The sequence below is a fragment of the Lissotriton vulgaris genome, chromosome 8 (genome assembly GCF_964263255.1).
Source record: "Lissotriton vulgaris chromosome 8, aLisVul1.2, whole genome shotgun sequence".
Taxonomy (NCBI): Eukaryota; Metazoa; Chordata; class Amphibia; order Caudata; family Salamandridae; genus Lissotriton; species Lissotriton vulgaris.
Window position 1 is genome coordinate 1,424,483,203 of NC_141696.1, and position 20,840 is coordinate 1,424,504,042.

Below are 20,840 nucleotides of genomic sequence, written 5' to 3' on the forward strand. Positions count from 1 at the left end.
TGTAATTGCATTTATAAAGCGCTTACTACCCCTGACGAGGCGTCAAAGCGCTTTTTTCAGCAGGTAGCACGCTACTCTGGGACCCATAGAGGATTAGTGGAGTGGTGTAGCTCACTGGTTAGAGGCGGCAGACCCGGAAGCAGAGAACGGCCCGGGACCAGGGTTCAATTCCCGACGCGGCAGGGTCGTGGACCAGGGTCAGCGGACTCGATAATTCTCGCCTCGGGGCCTACTCTAACCAGGGATCACACTCGGCAACTCTGGGCATTAGCTTGCCTCATCTCTACAACGGCCCCCCACATATGCCTGGTTTCACCTTGGAGATACCCAGTAGGGACCATCTCACAGGGATAGCCAGGACGGGTTCCCCAGTGGTCTACAGCGCCACAACGCCTCAGAGCAGCAGTGGGCTTTACAAGACACATACATTTACATTTACATTAGTGTTGAATTATTATAGTGAAACATGCAAGTACATTTTAAGTGGTGGATAGGTTAGTCAGTTATTAGGATTTGGAATGATAGCAGAAGGATAGAGGAGGACAAAGGTTTGTATTTATTTATCGCTTCTTGACGCACGTTATTCAGGAAGCCTATAAAGGATTAGTGGTGAATTAATATGGTGAAATATGAGGTAATTTCAGTGGTGGATATTAGTCTGTTACTTGGAGTGAGAAGGATAGCGTAGGGATAAATGAGAAAAAAAGATTTGCATCTTGTAGAGATAGTGGACAACATCAGACTAGCTCTTGATTCCAAGCAATCGGCGATTCTCATCCTGCTCGATTTGTTGGCAGCCTTCGACACCATCTCCCAGAGCATACTCTTAGAGAGGCTGGAAGAGATTGGTGTCGGGGGCCTTGCCCTTAGCTGGATCAAGAGCTATCTCAAGGATAGACGATCTAGAGTCAAAATAGGCCCTTTCCTATCTGACATGGTGGAGAATGATAAGGGAGTCCCCCAGGGCTCAATACTAAGCCCCACCCTTTTCAATGTTTACCTCTCCCCTCTAGCAAATATTATTAGAAGCTTTGGGTTCGATACGGTATCTTATGCCGATGACACCCAAATCTTGATTAAGTGGGGACATAATTTGCTAGATGTCCAAACCAGATTTAGCAACTGCATGATAGCCATAAACACCTGGATGGCTAAGAATTATCTCATGTTGAATACGGCTAAAACTGAGATCATGCTCTTTGGCCCGGCAAAGAAGACTTGGTCAGCCGATTGGTGGCCAAACGAGCTAGGGCAGTGCCCAATGCCCAAGGAAACTGTGAAGAACCTCGGCATCCTATTAGATGATACACTATCTATGTCACCGCACGTTAACAAGGTAGTCCAGACGAGCTTTGGAATCATGAAAATCCTCAGGAAGATTTTTAGGTGGATTCCCATAGACTGTCGCAAACCCCTCATCCAAGGCCTCATAATTAGTCGCCTTGACTATGGGAATGCACTGCTAGCGAACATCAACGAAGGAGCACTGACAAAGTTGCAGGTGCTGCAAAACACAGCAGCCAGACTGACTCTTAACTTGCCGCCTCGCACCCCTTCTGCCCCTACCCTCACTAAGCTCCACTGGTTGCCAGTAAGGAAAAGGGTAAAATGTAAGATCTGCTGCTTGGTACACAAGTCAGTTCATGCCCAGGGACCTGCCTACTTGAAGAAAAAACGAACTAGCTATCTTCCGACCAGAACCCTCAGATCGGCTGACAAAAACCTTCTATGTGTCCCTAAAGTTCGCACAGTGAGGAATGGAGATCGCAGCTTTTCTAAACTCGCTCCTGATCCATGGAACTCCCTCCCACTGTCACTCAGAGCTGATAATAACTACTGATCCTTCAGGAAAAGCCTCAAAACATTGTTATTCTAAATCACCTCCCATGAGCTCCGCTTGACACTGCATTCTTGTCTGGGTACATCTGTTCGTGCTCTGAGACCGTCCGCCGGTGAATTATGCGCGCTATAAATTCATAAACTAAACTAAACTAAACTAAACTATATAGCACATGTTACCTCTGATGGGTGCTGAAGCGCTTTTCTGGCGAGTAGTATGCCACTCCGGAACCCATAAAGGATTAGTGTTGAAAATTAGTATAGTATAAATATGAAGAAAATTGAGTAGTAGATATGTTATTCAGTTATTTGGGCAGTATATTAGTATAGTTGAATATGGAATTTGAGAAGTGAACATGTTAGTCTGTTAATTTTGATTGAAAAGGATAGTAGAGGGGTAAAAGAGTGAAGGATTTTTTTTTTTTAGGTCTTAGCAGTAAGAAGAGGCTTTTGGATAGGTAAAAAGGAGTTTTGGAGTGGAGGAGTAAGAGGGGAGGGTTTAGAAAGGTTTTTTTTAGGGGATCGGTGTAGTAAAAAGAGGTGTCAGATAATGCAATAAGGGGTAGAGAAGGAGAGAGTCTAGAAGGGGTTATTTTGGCGATCATAGTAGTGGTATGGGGTTTGAGAAAATGTAAATGTAGTTGTACTTGTAAAGCGCACGGCTGTCTCAGCAACGGGGCTTCCCGGCGCTGCACTCATACCACTGTGGAACGCTTCCTGGTTTTCCTGTGAGATGTCCACTCCTGGGCACCCCCAAGGTGAAGCCAGGCATCCAAGCGCTGCTAGGGCTGTTGTGGAGATTAAGCAAGCTATTGCCCAGAGTCACAGAGTGGGACCCATTATTAGACAAGGGACCGAGACGAGAATTATCAGGTCTGGGGAAATTGCGTCCGAGAGCCGCCGAGGCGGGAATTGAAACCTGGTCCCGGGACAGACCTCTACATCTGGTTCTGCCGCTCTAACCATTGAGCCACACTTCTCCACTAAATGACAGAGTGGATGCAGAGGATATATTGATAGATCTCCAATCAGCCAGCCACGCCCTCGCCGCCGTCCCCCGCATCCGAAGAATGACAACGGGAGGAAGTTCCTTCTCCTACCTGGCCGCCAAGACCTGGAACTCCCTACCGACCGACCTGCGCCTGACCCAAGACCACCTCTCCTTCAGGAAGAAGCTCAAGACCTGGCTATTCGAGCAGTAGCAGCACTCCCCCCTCCCCCCCCCTAGCGCCTTGAGACCCTCCGGGTACGTAGTGCGCTATATAAATGCCTATTGATTGATTGATTGATTGATGTACAGGATGAGAGATAGGGTAGTGCATTGGAAGGAGTAGCAGAAAGAAGTTTGAGATGAGTCAGTAGGTTGGGATAGAAGATATATTGAGAGAAGTATAGGCTGAGAAACAGGGTAGTGCATTGGAAATGCTAAATTAGAAGAAAGTGATAAATATATAGATCCATAAGTACATTGAAAGTATATAGATACTTAAAGGGAGTAAGTATATTTAGATTAAATATATTGATAGAGGCATAGGATGAGAAATAGGGTAGTGCATTGGATATGCTTTTTCAGGAGAAAAGTAACAGACACACAGATCCAAGTACATGGAAGGTACATAGATGCACAATGCTCTGTTTGTGGAAGTGGATGGTGTGGGCTGGGTATTGCTAAATGAGAACAAGGGCAGCATTTCTGGCCCTAGTTTCGACCAGTCTCGAACAGGCTCAAACAGGCAACTACCCTTGTCCTCTCCGCCCTTAACAGGTTCAAACAGGCAACTATTTTTGTCCTCTCCGCCCTTAACAGGCTCAAACAGGCAACTACCATTGTCCTCTCGCCCTTAGCCTTGACGCCCGGGCTGAGATGCTCTAACCCTGGCCTTTTATAGCCCTAGTAATCAGGTGACCCTTTCAGCCAATGGGAACCCTAGCCCTAACACTATCTAATCACAACACTAGCCCTAAAATCTAGAACCAATAGGAGACAATTCAGCGAGGACATCGCCGACTTCGTCAGCCCACATGCCCTCCCCTCCGCTGACTACATCCTCCTGGGAGACCTCAACTTCCATCTGGAGAACAACAACGACCGCAACACCAGCACCCTGCTCGACAACCTCGCCAACCTGGGACTCAAGCAACTGGTGTCCACCCCCACCCAACTCGCCGGACACACACTCGACGCTGTCTTCTCATCCAGCAAGGACATCGACTTCAGCCACACCACAGAGCTTCAATGGACGGACCACAGCTGCGTCCACTTCACCTTCAAGAAAACAACGACCCACCATCACCAGCAACAGGCCGCCCGCAGAAGCTGGAACAAGATCACAGCAGACCAGCTCGCCACCTCCCTGAGCCAGCACCCTCCTGCCAGCTCAGCGAACCCCAGCCAGGCCGCCGACAACCTCACGAAGTGGATCAGCAACTGCGCGGACGAACTCGCCCCTCTGAGGACCCCGCCCAGCAGACCCGGCAGCAAGAAAGCCCCATGGTTCACCGACGAACTCAAGAGCTCCAAGAAGAACTGCCGAGCCCTCGAGAAAGTCTGGAGAAGGGAACCGACACCGGACAACAGGACCTCCTTCAAACTTGCCACCCGGAAACACCACCAGCTGATCCGCGCTGCCAAGAAAACAGCATTCAAGGACCGGTTGGACAACAACGCACACAACTGCAAGGAACTCTTCAACATCGTGAAAGAGCTTTCCAACCCCAGCGCAGGAAACAATGACATCACCCCATCGCAAGACCTCTGCAACTCCCTCGCTTCATACTTCCACAACAAGATCGCGGACATACACAACAGCTTCAACAACCAACCAACGCACACCATGACCCCGATCAGCACCGAAGACACCATCCGCACGATGAACTCCATCCACTCCGGATCACCGACCGACCCCTGCCCTCACCACGTCTTCAACAAGGCCGACGCTGTCATCGCACCCCACCTGCGAGACATCATCAACACATCCTTCGACACCACCATCTTCCCTGAGAGCTGGAAACACGCCGAACTCAGCGCTCTACTCAAGAAACCAACAGCGGACCCCACCGACCTCAAGAATTACCGCCCCATCTCGCTCCTCCCGTTTCCAGCCAAAGTCATCGAGAAGACCGTCAACAAGCAGATGGCTGCTTTCCTCGAGACGAACGGATCCCTCGACCCCTCACAGTCCGGCTTCCGAGCCAACCACAGCACCGAGACCGCCCTCATCGCCGCCACCGATGACATCCGAGCCCTGATGGACAACGGAGAAACAGCGGCCCTCATCCTCCTAGACCTCTCCGCGGCATTCGACACGGTCTGCCACCGCACCCTAGTACGGCGCCTCAGCAACGTCGGAATCCAGGACAAGGCGCTGGAATGGATCATCTCCTTCCTCGACGGAAGAACACAGAGAGTCCGCCTACCACCGTACAAGTCAGAGGCCACCGAAGTCATCTGCGGCGTCCCCCAAGGATCATCTCTGAGCCCCACCCTCTTCAACGTCTACATGAGCCCCCTCGCGGCCATCGTACGCAAACACAACCTCAGCATAATCTCCTACGCCGACGACACCCAGCTGATCCTCTCCCTGACCAACGACGCCGCCGCCGCCAGAGCCAACCTGCACGAAGGGATGAAAGAGGTAGCCGAGTGGATGACGACCAGCCGCCTGAAACTGAACTCGGACAAAACGGAGGTCCTCATCCTGGGCTCCTCACCCTCCGCCTGGGACGACTCCTGGTGGCCTCCCGCCCTGGGCACCGCACCCAAACCGACAGACCATGCACGCAACCTGGGCTTCATCCTGGACTCCTCCCTCTCCATGACCAGGCAAGTCAACAACGTCTCCTCGGCATGCTTCAACATCCTACGTATGCTACGGAAGATCTTCTGGTGGATCCCCACCGAGACCAGGAAGACCGTCACCCAGGCCCTCGTCACCAGCCGACTGGACTACGGCAACGCCCTCTACGCCGGTACCACCGCCAAGCTCCAGAAGAGACTCCAGCGGATCCAGAACGCCTCAGCCAGACTCATCCTCGACATCCCACGAACCAGCCACATCTCCGGACATCTGAGAGACCTTCACTGGCTCCCCGTCAACAAAAGAATCACCTTCCGCCTCCTCACCCACGCACACAAAGCCCTACACGACCAAGGCCCGAGCTACCTCAACAGCCGAGTCAACTTCTACACTCCCAAACGCCACCTCCGATCAGCCAACCACGCCCTCGCCGCCGTCCCCCGCATCCGAAGAGCGACTACAGGAGGAAGGTCCTTCTCCTACCTGGCCGCCAAGACCTGGAACTCCCTCCCGACCGACCTGCGCCTGACCCAAGACCACCTCTCCTTCAGGAAGAAGCTGAAGACCTGGCTGTTCGAGCAGTAGCGGCTCCCCCCTCCCCCCTCCCCCCCCAGCGCCTTGAGACCCTACGGGTATGTAGCGCGCTTTATAAGTGTCACTGATTGATTGATTGATTGATTGATTGAGACCAAGACCTTACAGCCAATCTTAGCCCTAGTCCAAACACCCAATCAGTTCAAAAACCCTGATCTCCACATCCAATAAAGGCCTTAGCCCTACCAGTAGTCCCAACCCAAGTCCAAGCAGCCAATGGTACAGGTAGCCCTAGTCCCTACTTCCAATAGAAAGCCTAACCCTACTCTTAGTCCCACAACTAGTCCAACAACCAATCACACCAGAAGCCCTAAATAGCTACTTCCAATTAAAGGTCTAACCCTAGCCCTAGTCCCACCCTACTCCCAACAACCAATAACATAGGAAGCCCTAGTCCCTACTTCCAATAGAAATCCTAACCCTAGCCCTAGTCCCAACCCTACAATGATTGAATCACAGACCAAGAAACCAATATGAACCCTCAAATACCCAACCAAGGAGGACATTAACCCTAACCCAATAGAAACACTAGATTCAACCACCAATCAGTGTACACATGTGCTAAACACTAGCAGACCATATAAGGTCCCAGCAACCTTAGACATGGTTTGCTAGCCAGAGAGTTGGAAGCTGTTTCTCCTGTTCAGAATCTCCTAGGAGACAGACAGGGTCAATCCACACTTTGGACTTCTGCAGGTAAAGGCTTCACTAACTTGAAATCTAACCATACTGTTTGAATAGAGCTTTGGGAGAAATTTGGAGGGAAAACAGATTTGTCACCAAGGAATGAGAGGGACAAACTACAGAGGTTGGACAGCAAATCCCACAATTTAACACGTTAAATGCAAGCAATCATGGGCAGGGAAAAACCACAAGTTTAAAACACAAAACAGGTGATAAAATATGCAAACAAAGGCAGGTCAAAGCTGCAATTTTAAACTGTAACAACCACATGCAAAGACAGTAATCACAGAAAGGGAAAATCGTTTTTAATCAACTTTTATTTTGGGAAGAGACAGCACTAGTCTGTCTCCTTACCACTTCCTGGACTCTGCTCACTGCAATCTGGGGCACAGGTGGGCTGCAATTCACAAGATGGAGGAGAATGATTTGAGGTGCACCCAGCAAGGCCTTAAGGGGCCTCGGCAGGTGTGAGAGGAGGGCTCAGACTTGCCTGGTAGCTGAATAGCCAATGGTCTGCTGGCCTGGGGGTGGGGGCTGGGCAGCTGCTTCTCCTGTTCAGAATCTCCTAGGAGACAGACAGGCTCAATCCACACTTTGGACTTCTTCAGGTAAAGGCTTCACTAACTCGAAATCTAACCATACTGTTTGAATAGAGCTTTACTCCCCCTGCTGGCCAAAAAACAAAGTGTACAGGCCCCAGTAAATACAGTTTAAACAGCTCATAGAAGCACCCTCTGATGTACGATCATTTGGCCCGTACCCTTTGCAATCCACCAAATAAAATACACGACCCTTGACTCTCTTGCGATGGACCTCAAACTCCATGTGATCATTTACTTATATTGGAGGAGACGGCATTCAAGACAAGTTTGAACACAATAAGGTAAAAGCAAAGGAGCATGAAACACTGGCTGCATTGCCAAATCATCAGGAAATTAGAGTTTCATTGCCCCCGGATTGAAGACCCTGATGATAGACAAAGGACCCCAATACCTGGGCTGTAGTTTGCACTGGGTGTAAGTAGAGCTCTTGAGGCGGAAAGCCGAGAGCAGGATTTTTAAAGACTAATTTTAAAAATTTGTTATTGTGATACTGTGCTTTTTAAAAACAACAACTACTGTCTACCTCTTGGCTCCCCACGTGACTCCCTCCCCGCGCAGCCGAGTCAGGCGCTGCAGCGGGTCGCAGGCGAATGGCCGGGACACCAGGGCCACGCCCATTGGAATAGGCCACGCCCCATTTGCACTACAAAAGCGCGCCCTCCTCGCCAGCGCTTGGTGTAAGTAGAGCTCTTGAGGCAGAAAGCCGAGAGCAGGATTTTTAAAGACTAATTTTAAAAATGTGTTATTGTGATACTGTGCTTTTTAAAAACAACAACTACTGTCTACCTCTTGGCTCCCCACGTGACTCCCTCCCCGCGCAGCTGAGTCAGGCGCTGCAGCGGGTCGCAGGCGAATCGCCGGGACACCAGGGCCACGCCCATTGGAATAGGCCACGCCCCTTTTGCACTACAAAAGCGTGCCCTCCTCGCCAGCGCTTGGTGTAAGTAGAGCTCTTGAGGTGGAAAGCCGAGAGCAGGATTTTTAAAGACTAATTTTAAAAATGTGTTATTGTGATACTGTGCTTTTTAAAAACAACAACTACTGTCTACCTCTTGGCTCCCCACGTGACTCCCTCCCCGCGCAGCCGAGTCAGGCGCTGAAGCGGGTCGCAGGCGAATCGCCGGGACACCAGGGCCACGCCCATTGGAATAGGCCACGCCCCCTTTGCACTACAAAAGCGCGCCCTCCTCGCCAGCACTTGGTGTAAGTAGAGCTCTTGAGGCGGAAAGCAGAGAGCAGGATTTTTAAAGACTAATTTTAAAAATGTGTTATTTTGATACTGTGCTTTTTAAAAACAACAACTACTGTCTACCTCTTGGCTCCCCACGTGACTCCCTCCCCGCGCAGCCGAGTCAGGCGCTGCAGCGGGTCGCAGGCGAATCGCCGGGACACCAGGGCCACGCCCATTGGAATAGGCCACACCCCCCTTATATCGTCATATAAGGATGTGCTGGTTTCGGAGGCGCAGCGGACGGGTGCAGTGGGCGCGCCGGCGGTGCGCCAAAGGCAAGCCCGTCTGCGCCCGTCCGCGACCAGACGGGACCAGGGGCCGCAAACCCTGGTTCCCTCATGTTCCAGAGCAGGACATATAGCTCGACAGCCTTACACATCATAGGAAGAACATCTGCTGTCCAATGCATGCATATCTATGCTCCTACAGAGCTCCCCCCGCTGCTCGGACTGCAAACACTCCTTTCGTAACACTCCCCGTTGACCACAGCCCAGAAATATTGCATGTATGCGTTAAACTGTCGATCACTGCCAATGCATAGCACACAAATTGCCATGCTGCTCGAGGAACACAAGCCAGACGCTTTTTTCTTGACAGAAACCTGGCTCACTGCTCAATCGGAGCCGGATATAGTCTCAGCCTTACCCGCTGGATACCACATCCTCAGATTAGACAGACCGGAAGGGAGAGGCGGAGGTCTGGCCATCATATTAAAGGACCAGTACCGTTGCCGTACTACAGCAGAATCTATCTCTGAATGCGAGAGTGTAGAATTCTGCATAGAGTTCCACGCAAATAGTTAATTCTCCGGCACTTTGATCTATCGCCCCCGAGCCTGCAAAATTGTTCCATAGGTCCCTCCCAGAGATTATAGCAAAAAGAATTTTATCTTCTGCCAATCATACGGTTTTAGGGGACCTCAATTTCCACTTTAACTCCCCCTCAGACCATATTGCTAAGGAGCTAATAGATGTCCTTGGAGCTCTTCAACTGGCCCAACTGGTCACAGCCCCGACCCATGAAAAGGGCAACCTACTCGACCCTTTTAGCAACTGCACCAATCTGACTGTTGACCAACCCACTCCCCTCCCATTGTCGGACCATTTTTTGGTCCGTTTACATGGACTACCCACAAAGCCCCCCAGCTACCCCCTCAAGTCACAACGAGGAGAAACTGGTCAAAACTCCTCGTGGAATCCTGGATGCACAACCTGGACTCCACCCGCCCGCCACCCTGCCCAGACCCCAACGTGGCAAACGGAAACTATGTAGGTTGGATCACAAACTCACTAGATACGATCCTCCCTCTCCGCAGATCCTCCTCAAAGAGAACGCAGAAATCAGCTCCCTGGTTCTCCGATTCGCTACGAGAGCTAAAACGCCTTTGTAGGCAACGAGAAAGAGCCTGGCGATTAGACTTTCTCCCGGAAAAAAAGGCATCCTACAAAGAGGCGATCAAAGCCTACAGAGAAGGGGTTAGGACGGCCCAGGCAACCTACTACTCTGATAAAATCTTGGAAGCAAAATCAAAGCCCAAGGAAATCTTCCACATAATAAAACAATGCACCAGTACCATCACTGCTCCCCCTCCGATCAAGACTCAGGACCAATGTAATGAGCTGGCGGAATTTTTCCATAACAAGGTTTTGAAAATCTACTCCACCTTCCCAACAATAGCCTCAACCCCGGATGCGACTGATCTACTCCCCCCTAGAATCCCTCTTTCCCCAGACCAGCCAACTCTTGATCATTTCCCTCTTATGGACCTTGACACCCTTGGCAGAATGGCACGCCAAGTTAAGTCGGGCTCTCCACGTGACCCAGCTCCTCCAGAAGTCCTGATGCAGGCAGGCGAAGCTACCCTGCCTATAATCTTGGAACTTCTAAACTCGTCCATATCCACATGCTCAGTCCCCACAGCCTAAAAGCAAGCCATGGTGCGGGCGCTTTTGAAAAAACCTAATCTGGACCCTGATGACCACTCCAACTACCGCCCCATTTCACTCCTTCCTTGGGCTAGCAAGGTGCTAGAGAAATATATAAATGCCCAGTTGGTTCAGTTCCTAGAGAACCACTCCCTATTACACACGTCCCAGACAGGCTTCAGACCAAAACATGGGACTGAAACCGCCTTATTAGCAGTCACCGAAGAATCTCGAACGATACTGGATCAGGGAGGATCAGTGGCAGTGATCCTCCTTGATCTAAGTGCCGCCTTCGATACGGTCAGCTATGCCACCTTGCTGAACCGTCTCTATGACATCGGAGTTTCAGGTGACGCATTAAGGTGGTTCGACTTCTTCCTGTCTGACAGATCTTTCCAGATCTTCGACGGCGACAGAATGTCATCCAGCAAACCTCTCAGCTGCGGAGTTCCGCAGGGCTCTTCCCTGAGCCCTGTGCTATTTAATGTATACATGAAACCGCTGGCTGGGGTAGTCGAACCGTACGGCATTAAAATCGTGTCGTACGCCGACGACACTCAGCTAGTGGTTTCATTGGCCCAAGAGAACAACAGGCATTCCCCGGTAGGTCTGCTGAAATGCTTAGAGGAAGTCAAGGAGTGGATGACCAACTCCTCCCTCAAGCTGAATGGAGAAAAAACAGAGCTCATGCTCCTAGGTCCAGCCTCGCCAGTTCCTTTCACTTCCTTGTGGCCCTGCGGTCTGGGCACTCCCCCACCCCCAAGGAAAGTGTCAAGAGCCTGGGAGTATGGTTAGATAAAAAGCTCTCCTTCTCCACTCAGGCCACCAAGCTGTCCGCCACCTGTTTTGGCCTACTCAGAACCTTGAGAAAGGTCCTCCCACTTCTGCCGCTAGAGGCCAAAAAAGTGGCAGTACAAGGCCTCATCCAGTCCCGCCTGGACTCAAACAACGCTCTATACGTAGGGGCCCCTGAGATGACTCTTCGGAAGCTACAGGTGGTACAAAACTGCGCTGCACGTACCTTACTCCAGATTCCGCAAACCCAGTCAGCCAGACCTGGACTGAAAAGCCTGCACTGGCTGCCAGTGAGGCATAGAGTGGCTTTTAAGGCGCTGTGTATTGCGTATCGGGCCTTTTGGAAGACGGGATCAGCAATTAATAACAACCTCGTCACCCCTTACCACCCTAGCAGGAACCTTCAGTTTACGGAGGCTTTCCAGGCAGTTGTGAAGAGAGCCAGGACCGGGGGTAGGCTGTTCTCATTGAACACCGCTAAACTCTGGAATGCTCTCCCCCTCTCACTTCGGTCCAACCCTGACTTGCTCTCATTCCGGAAAAAGCTGAAAACCCTTCTGTTCACCAAACCCTCCTAGTCCTAATCTCCCCTGTTCCGTCACATCTCTGCTTAACTCAGCGCTTGGACGCCCGTGGGCAGCAACCGCGCTTAACAAATTTATTTTCATTTCATTTCATTCATTCCATTTTAATGTTCTTGGTGGAGAGCCATTCCAGATCTCCTTCTTTGTAATCAGACTGCTATTTTTGATGTTTATTGACTTGCACCTCCATGTGTTCCTTCGACTCTTGTAATCATTTTTTATTGTGATTTCTGACTTGAGATAAGAGATCATGAGAGTCCTGAACAGATGAATATTGCTTGTGGTTCTTGGTGGATCTGCAGTTTGAGCTAGTTGGATGCTTTCCTGTTGCACAGTAAAAAAGGGAAGTACCAGTGGCCCAATGCTGAGAGTTATTGTTTGGATATTTTTTGAAAGGGAGTATCAGTTCCCATTCTGATTAACTAGTGACTAACAAACATCGATTAATCTGTTCCAGCGACTGATTTACTTGCTCTGCCTGCCCATCAGTTTGCCGGTGATAGGCAGTCAAGGGTCGAGCGTTAATGTATAATGAAGTGCAAATGTTCTGCCAGAATTTAGAGATTATTTGTGCTTTCCTATCAGAAATTATAACAGAAGGGAGACCATGAAGACACATGATATGCTGAAGGAAAAGAGAGGATAGATTCTTCAACGTCAGGAGTTTCTTCAGAAGTACAAAGTATGCCATTTTAGAAAACAGGTTTACAGTTACCCAAACCATAGTGTGTCCATTAAAATTGGGAAGGCCTGTGATAAAATCCATGCTTATGTTACGTAATGGGTATGGAGGTATTTCCAAAAGAAATAAGAGTCCCACTGGTGCTGAGTGGGGAGCATTATTTCAGAAGCGGTTTGGAAAAGAATGAACATAGTTGTGAATGTCCTTAGACATGCTGGTCCACCAGAACCATCTTTTGCAATTTGCATAGGTATTCTAATTACCTGGATGTCCAGTGACAACTGACTAAGGATTCCTGAACTAGTGCTGGAATAGATAGAAATAATTTTTTTATGGTAAAATAGGCCATCCTATATGCTATTCCAATCATCAGTCAACCTTTCTCCCCTGTCAATCAGATGTGCCTCCTGTCTTACTCTTTCGAAAAAGGCTTCTGTTTGACACTCTAGAGCAGAGGTTTTCAAACTTTTGTCAGCTGAGCCCCCCCATCTAAATCTTTTTACACGTCGAGCCCCCCCACCACCACCACCACCTGACAAAAAAGTTCTGGAAGCTGGTACTCGTCATCTTTGATGACCATTCCCTCCTGCAGAGCCCAGGTGGTAAGGGCAAATAATATGAAATAAAGAGATCCACTTCCAGTTTTGAGTAGTACCTGGAAACTGGAGTGCTTACAATTTTGTAATCTATTTTTTGCAGGTTTATATAGTGCGAACATGACCCAAAGGTATTGAAGCGCTTTACAGGAGCATCATTCACATATCACAAGCACACATTCATTTTTTGTAAGCACAGGGCGATAAAATGATATTCCCAGAATCACAGGATGTTGAGCAGACACCAAGAATTGAACCTGGTTCCCCAGCTCCACAATCATCAGCTCTGGCTTTTGCGCCACATCCTTGCCCTAGACAAGATATCAGATTAAGCATTGGCAAAGCCAATAGGTCTCAGCAATCAGATAGCTACAGACGATGGCAATATAAGTGCATTTGTGTATGACTCAGGGGCTGTTTTTAGTGATATCCACAAATGTATTACCACCGATTCCTGAGACCTATTGGCTTTGCCAATGCTTGTTTTAGAGGCAGCAAACATGTCTGGAGTTGTTCTCATTAAAGGCAGGTCCCTTTTGGAGGGGGAGGAATTGCCTTTTCAGCACAGAGATGCGAGGGCTCAAAGACACATGTGTCCGTGTCTTTGAGCCCTCACACATGCACATCTATGCATGTGTGTGAAGCCCACACATGCACAGATAGATTATCACAGTCCCTCAGCAGAGCAAAGCCCTCTTGCCTACACAGACGGATGTTCACAATCCCTCAGAGGAGCCAAGGCAAACTCTCACTCTGGCACAGACTGTCAGGCTATGTTACAAATTGGTTGGTCAGGGGGGTCATATCCCTAAAATCAGGGTTGCGCTCCTGACAAATGTTTATATTGTACCTAAAAGCTAATGGTTATCCATTTGAATGCACTGCAATTTGAGCTGCTCAGAAGAATGGATCTTAGGGTTTAATCATCAACAGCAAGTCATCACAGGTTTGTAAACTTCCAAATAAATACTTCTAACATCTTACAAAAAAGTTTGTGAGCAACCTGATTTACAATAGCGACATTTATGGCAATCTAATGCAGGTCTGGGCTGGCCCTTGGACTCTGTTCCAAAACTACCTGGGATTGCTCTGTCCCTTGGATAATAATGTTAATATTACTTAGTTCATGACTTTTGCTCTAATATTTTTTGTCTCCTCCCACACCTCTGTTCATTGCAGCTGGGTTTATACATGCTTGTTCCAGAGCAAGCTAGTGCACTAATCTTGGTCTTTATTTAATTTTCAGTTAGCACTGTACAGAATCCTACAAAATGTGTTAATGCTACTCCTTCTCCATTTTCTCTCTCAGGAGGAATGTCGACACGTGGGGAGGATAACCGAGCAAAAGGATATGACCAGTCAGGTAAGGAGCATGTGGGGACTCTAGGCTGAGTATGAGGCTTCCAGGCTGGAGGCTTTCGGGCATAAATGCAGATTGTCAAGCAAGGAAGGAAAGAGAGAACTACTCTCTCTACAAATGAAATGGAGGAATGCAGGGCATTGTAGTTTGGGCGCAGTATTTATACAACACTCAAGCAAGATGGCCATTCTTAACTCAGGACACCCACACTCTTGGGAAATTTTGGGTATTACCGATTTTTTCTAAGTAGACTGGATCAGACAATCATTAGGCATAAAGGGCCCTGGGAAATTAATATGGCTTTAATGGGGGCTTGGACCAACAGTGACATAAAACAAATGTCCAGGGGATTAAGGTATAGCAGCATAAAGGCTGTTTGGAATAGAAGACCCCAAGGAATCATCTATTGGAGCACAAAGGGTCCTTGGAAGGAATGGCCTGGGATACCAATATGAGCGACAGAATGAAATGCCAGGGCACATATCACACAAGAAGGTTGTGAGAGAACATAAATCCTTGACAATCTCCTCACCTGAAAAAGACAGACATGCCAGGTGGCTTGGTGGAATAGCAGCCATGAAATTATTGTATTGTATTGTATTGTAATTGCATTTATAAAGCGCTTACTACCCCTGACGAGGCGTCAAAGCGCTTTTTTCAGCAGGTAGCACGCTACTCTGGGACCCATAGAGGATTAGTGGAGTGGTGTAGCTCACTGGTTAGAGGCGGCAGACCCGGAAGCAGAGAACGGCCCGGGACCAGGGTTCAATTCCCGACGCGGCAGGGTCGTGGACCAGGGTCAGCGGACTCGATAATTCTCGCCTCGGTGCCTACTCTAACCAGGGATCACACTCGGCAACTCTGGGCATTAGCTTGCCTCATCTCTACAACGGCCCCCCACATATGCCTGGTTTCACCTTGGAGATACCCAGTAGGAACCATCTCACAGGGATAGCCAGGACGGGTTCCCCAGCGGTCTACAGCGCCACAACGCCTCAGAGCAGCAGTGGGCTTTACAAGACACATACATTTACATTAGTGTTGAATTATTATAGTGAACCATGCAAGTACATTTTAAGTGGTGGATAGGTTAGTCAGTTATTAGGATTTGGAATGGTAGCAGAAGGATAGAGGAGGACAAAGGTTTGTATTTATTTATCGCTTCTTGACGCACGTTATTCAGGAAGCCTATAAAGGATTAGTGGTGAATTAATATGGTGAAATATGAGGTAATTTCAGTGGTGGATATTAGTCTGTTACTTGGAGTGAGAAGGATAGCGTAGAGATAAAAGGGAAAAAAAGATTTGCATCTTGTAGAGATAGTGGACAACATCAGACTAGCTCTTGATTCCAAGCAATCGGCGATTCTCATCTTGCTCGATTTGTCGGCAGCCTTCGACACCATCTCCCACAGCATACTCTTAGAGAGGCTGGAAGAGATTGGTGTCGGGGGCCTTGCCCTTAGCTGGATCAAGAGCTATCTCAAGGATAGACGATCTAGAGTCAAAATAGGCCCTTTCCTATCTGACATGGTGGAGAATGATAAGGGAGTCCCCCAGGGCTCAATACTAAGCCCCACCCTTCTCAATGTTTACCTCTCCCGTCTAGCAAATATTATTAGAAGCTTTGGGTTCGATACGGTATCTTATGCCGATGACACCCAAATCTTAATTAAGTGGGGACATAATTTGCTAGATGTCCAAACCAGATTTAGCAACTGCATGATAGCCATAAACACCTGGATGGCTAAGAATTATCTCATGTTGAATACGGCTAAAACTGAGATCATGCTCTTTGGCCCGGCAAAGAAGACTTGGTCAGCCGATTGGTGGCCAAACGAGCTAGGGCAGTGCCCAATGCCCAAGGAAACTGTGAAGAACCTCGGCATCCTATTAGGTGATACACTATCTATGTCACCGCACGTTAACAAGGTAGTCCAGACGAGCTTTGGAATCATGAAAAGCCTCAGGAAGATCTTTAGGTGGCTTCCCATAGACTGTCGCAAACCCCTCATCCAAGGCCTCATAATTAGTCGCCTTGACTATGGGAATGCACTGCTAGCGAACATCAACGAAGGAGCACTGACAAAGTTGCAGGTGCTGCAAAACACAGCAGCCAGACTGACTCTTAACTTGCCGCCTCGCACCCCTTCTGCCCCTACCCTCACTAAGCTCCACTGGTTGCCAGTAAGGAAAAGGGTAAAATGTAAGATCTGCTGCTTGGTACACAAGTCAGTTCATGCCCAGGGACCTGCCTACTTGAAGAAAAAACTAACTAGCTATCTTCCGACCAGAACCCTCAGATCGGCAGACAAAAACCTTCTATGTGTCCCTAAAGTTCGCACAGTGAGGAATGGAGATCGCAGCTTTTCTAAACTCGCTCCTGATCTATGGAACTCCCTCCCACTGTCACTCAGAGCTGATAATAACTACTGATCCTTCAGGAAAAGCCTCAAAACATTGTTATTCTAAATCACCTCCCATGAGCTCCGCTTGACACTGCATTCTTGTCTGGGTACATCTGTTCGTGCTCTGAGACCGTCCGCCGGTGAATTACGCGCGCTATAAATTCATAAACTAAACTAAACTATATAGCACGTGTTACCCCTGATGGGTGCTGAAGCGCTTTTCTGGCGAGTAGCATGCCACTCCGGAACCCATAAAGGATTAGTGTTGAAAATTAGTATAGTATAAATATGAAGTAAATTGAGTAGTAGATATGTTATTCAGTTATTTGGGGCGTATATTAGTATAGTTGAATATGGAATTTGAGAAGTGAACATGTTAGTCTGTTAATTTTGATTGAAAAGGATAGTAGAGGGGTAAAAAAGTGAAGGATTTTTTTTTAGGTCTTAGCAGTAAGAAGAGGCTTTTGGATAGGTAAAAAGGAGTTTTGGAGTGGAGGAGTAAGAGGGGAGGGTTTAGAAAGGTTTTTTTTAGGGGATCGGTGTAGTAAAAAGAGGTGTCAGATGATGCAAGGAGGGGTAGAGAAGGAGAGAGTCTAGAAAGGGTTATTTTGGCGATCATAGTAGTGGTATGGGGTTTGAGAAAATGTAAATGTAGTTGTACTTGTAAAGCGCACGGCTGTCTCAGCAACGGGGCTTCCCGGCGCTGCACTCATACCACTGTGGAACGCTTCCTGGCTTTCCTGTGAGATGTCCACTCCTGGGCACCCCCAAGGTGAAGCCAGGCATCCAAGCGCTGCTAGGGCTGTTGTGGAGATTAAGAAAGCTATTGCCCAGAGTCACAGAGGGGGACCCATTATTAGACAAGGCACCGAGACGAGAATTATCAGGTCTGGGGAAATTGCGTACGAGAGCCGCCGAGGCGGGAATTGAAACCTGGTCCCGGGACAGACCTCTACATCTGGTTCTGCCGCTCTAACCATTGAGCCACACTTCTCCACTAAATGACAGAGTGTATGCAGAGGATATATTGATAGATCTCCGATCAGCCAGCCACGCCCTCGCCGCCGTCCCCCGCATCCGAAGAATGACAACGGGAGGAAGGTCCTTCTCCTACCTGGCCGCCAAGACCTGGAACTCCCTACCGACCGACCTGCGCCTGACCCAAGACCACCTCTCCTTCAGGAAGAAGCTCAAGACCTGGCTATTCGAGCAGTAGCAGCACTCCCCCCCCCCCCCTAGCGCCTTGAGACCCTCCGGGTAAGTAGTGCGCTATATAAATGCCTATGATTGATTGATTGATTGATGTATAGGATGAGAGATAGGGTAGTGCATTGGAAGGAGTAGTAGAAAGAAGTTTGAGATGAGTCAGTAGGTTGGGATAGAAGATATATTGAGAGAAGTATAGGCTGAGAAACAGGGTAGTGCATTGGAAATGCTAACTTAGAAGAAAGTGATAAATATATAGATTCATAAGTACATTGAAAGTATATAGATACTTAAAGGGAGTAAGTATATTTAGATTAAATATATTGATAGAGTCACAGGATGAGAAATAGGGTAGTGCATTGGATATGCTTTTTCAGGAGAAAAGTAACAGACACACAGATCCAAGTACATGGAAGGTACATAGATGCACAATGCTCTGTTTGTGGAAGTGGATGGTGTGGGCTGGGTATTGCTGAATGAGAACAAGGGCAGCATTTCTGGCCCTAGTTCCGACCAGTCTCGAACAGGCTCAAACAGGCAACTACCCTTGTCCTCTCCGCCCTTAACAGGTTCAAACAGGCAACTATCTTTGTCCTCTCCGCCCTTAACAGGCTCAAACAGGCAACTACCATTGTCCTCTCGCCCTTAGCCTCGACGCCCGGGCTGAGATGCTCTAACCCTGGCCTTTTATAGCCCTAGTAATCAGGTGACCCTTTCAGCCAATGGGAACCCTAGCCCTAACACTATCTAATCACAACACTAGCCCTAAAATCTAGAACCAATAGGAGACCAAGACCTTACAGCCAATCTTAGCCCTAGTCCAAACACCCAATCAGTTCAAAAACCCTGATCTCCACATCCAATAAAGGCCTTAGCCCTACCAGTAGTCACAACCCAAGTCCAAGCAGCCAATGGTAAAGGTAGCCCTAGTCCCTACTTCCAATAGAAAGCCTAACCCTACTCTTAGTCCCACAACTAGTCCAACAACCAATCACACCAGAAGCCCTAAATAGCTACTTCCAATTAAAGGTCTAACCCTAGCCCTAGTCCCACCCTACTCCCAACAACCAATAACATAGGAAGCCCTAGTCCCTACTTCCAATAGAAATCCTAACCCTAGCCCTAGTTCCAACCCTACAATGATTGAATCACAGACCAAGAAACCAATATGAACCCTCAAATACCCAACCAAGGAGGACATTAACCCTAACCCAATAGAAACACTAGATTCAACCACCAATCAGTGTACACATGTGCTAAACACTAGCAGACCATATAAGGTCCCAGCAACCTTAGACATGGTTTGCCAACCAGGGAGTTGGAAGCTGTTTCTCCTGTTCAGAATCTCCTAGGAGACAGACAGGGTCAATCCACACTTTGGACTTCTGCAGGTAAAGGCTTCACTAACTTGAAATCTAACCATACTGTTTGAATAGAGCTTTGGGAGAAATTTGGAGGGAAAACAGATTTGTCACCAAGGAATGAGAGGGACAAACTACAGAGGTTGGACAGCAAATCCCACAATTCAACAGGTTAAATGCAAGCAATCATGGGCAGGGAAAAACCACAAGTTTAAACACAAAACAGGTGATAAAATATGCAAACAAAGGCAGGTCAAAGCTGCAATTTTAAACTGTAACAACCACATGCAAAGACAGTAATCACAGAAAGGGAAAATCGTTTTTAATCAACTTTTATTTTGGGAAGAGACAGCACTAGTCTGTCTCCTTACCACTTCCTGGACTCTGCTCACTGCAATCTGGGGCACAGGTGGGCTGCAATTCACAAGATGGAGGAGAATGATTTGAGGTGCACCCAGCAAGGCCTTAAGGGGCCTCGGCAGGTGTGAGAGGAGGGCTCAGACTTGCCTGGTAGCTGAATAGCCAATGGTCTGCTGGCCTGGGGGTAGGGGCTGGGCAGCAGCTTCTCCTGTTTAGAATCTCCTAGGAGACAGACAGGCTCAATCCACACTTTGGACTTCTTCAGGTAAAGGCTTCACTAACTCGAAATCTAACCATACTGTTTGAATAGAGCTTTACTCCCCCTGCTGGCCAAAAAACAAAGTGTACAGGCCCCAGTAAATACAGTTTAAACAGCTCATAGAAGCACCCTCTGATGTACGATCATTTGGCCCGTACCCTTTGCAATCCACCAAATAAAATACACGACCCTTGACTCTCTTGCGATGGACCTCAAACTCCATGTGATCATTTACTTATATTGGAGGAGACGGCATTCAAGACAAGTTTGAACACAATAAGGTAAAAGCAAAGGAGCATGAAACACTGGCTGCATTGCCAAATCATCAGGAAATTAGAGTTTCATTGCCCCCGGATTGAAGACCCTGATGATAGACAAAGGACCCCAATACCTGGGCTGTAGTTTGCACTGGGTGTAAGTAGAGCTCTTGAGGCGGAAAGCCGAGAACAGGATTTTTAAAGACTAATTTTAAAAATTTGTTATTGTGATACTGTGCTTTTTAAAAACAACAACTACGGTCTACCTCTTGGCTCCCCACGTGACTCCCTCCCCGCGCAG

The 20,840-nt window shown here is 48.3% G+C and overlaps 1 protein-coding gene across 17 annotated transcripts in view; it reads left to right on the plus strand.

Moving 5' to 3' along the window:
• Positions 1 to 20,840, plus strand: part of LOC147698860 (uncharacterized) — a 205,441-nt gene that overhangs the window by 26,628 nt on the left and 157,973 nt on the right. For 14 of the 17 annotated variants that reach the window (XM_086935463.1, XM_086935462.1, XM_086935461.1 and 11 more), the window contains one exon: positions 14,639 to 14,692. The exons of the other annotated variants lie outside the window; for them this stretch is intronic. In XM_086935463.1, coding sequence (XP_086791589.1) covers positions 14,639 to 14,692 — 54 coding nt within the window. The remainder of the gene's footprint in view (positions 1 to 14,638; positions 14,693 to 20,840) is intronic. 17 annotated transcript variants of the gene reach the window in all.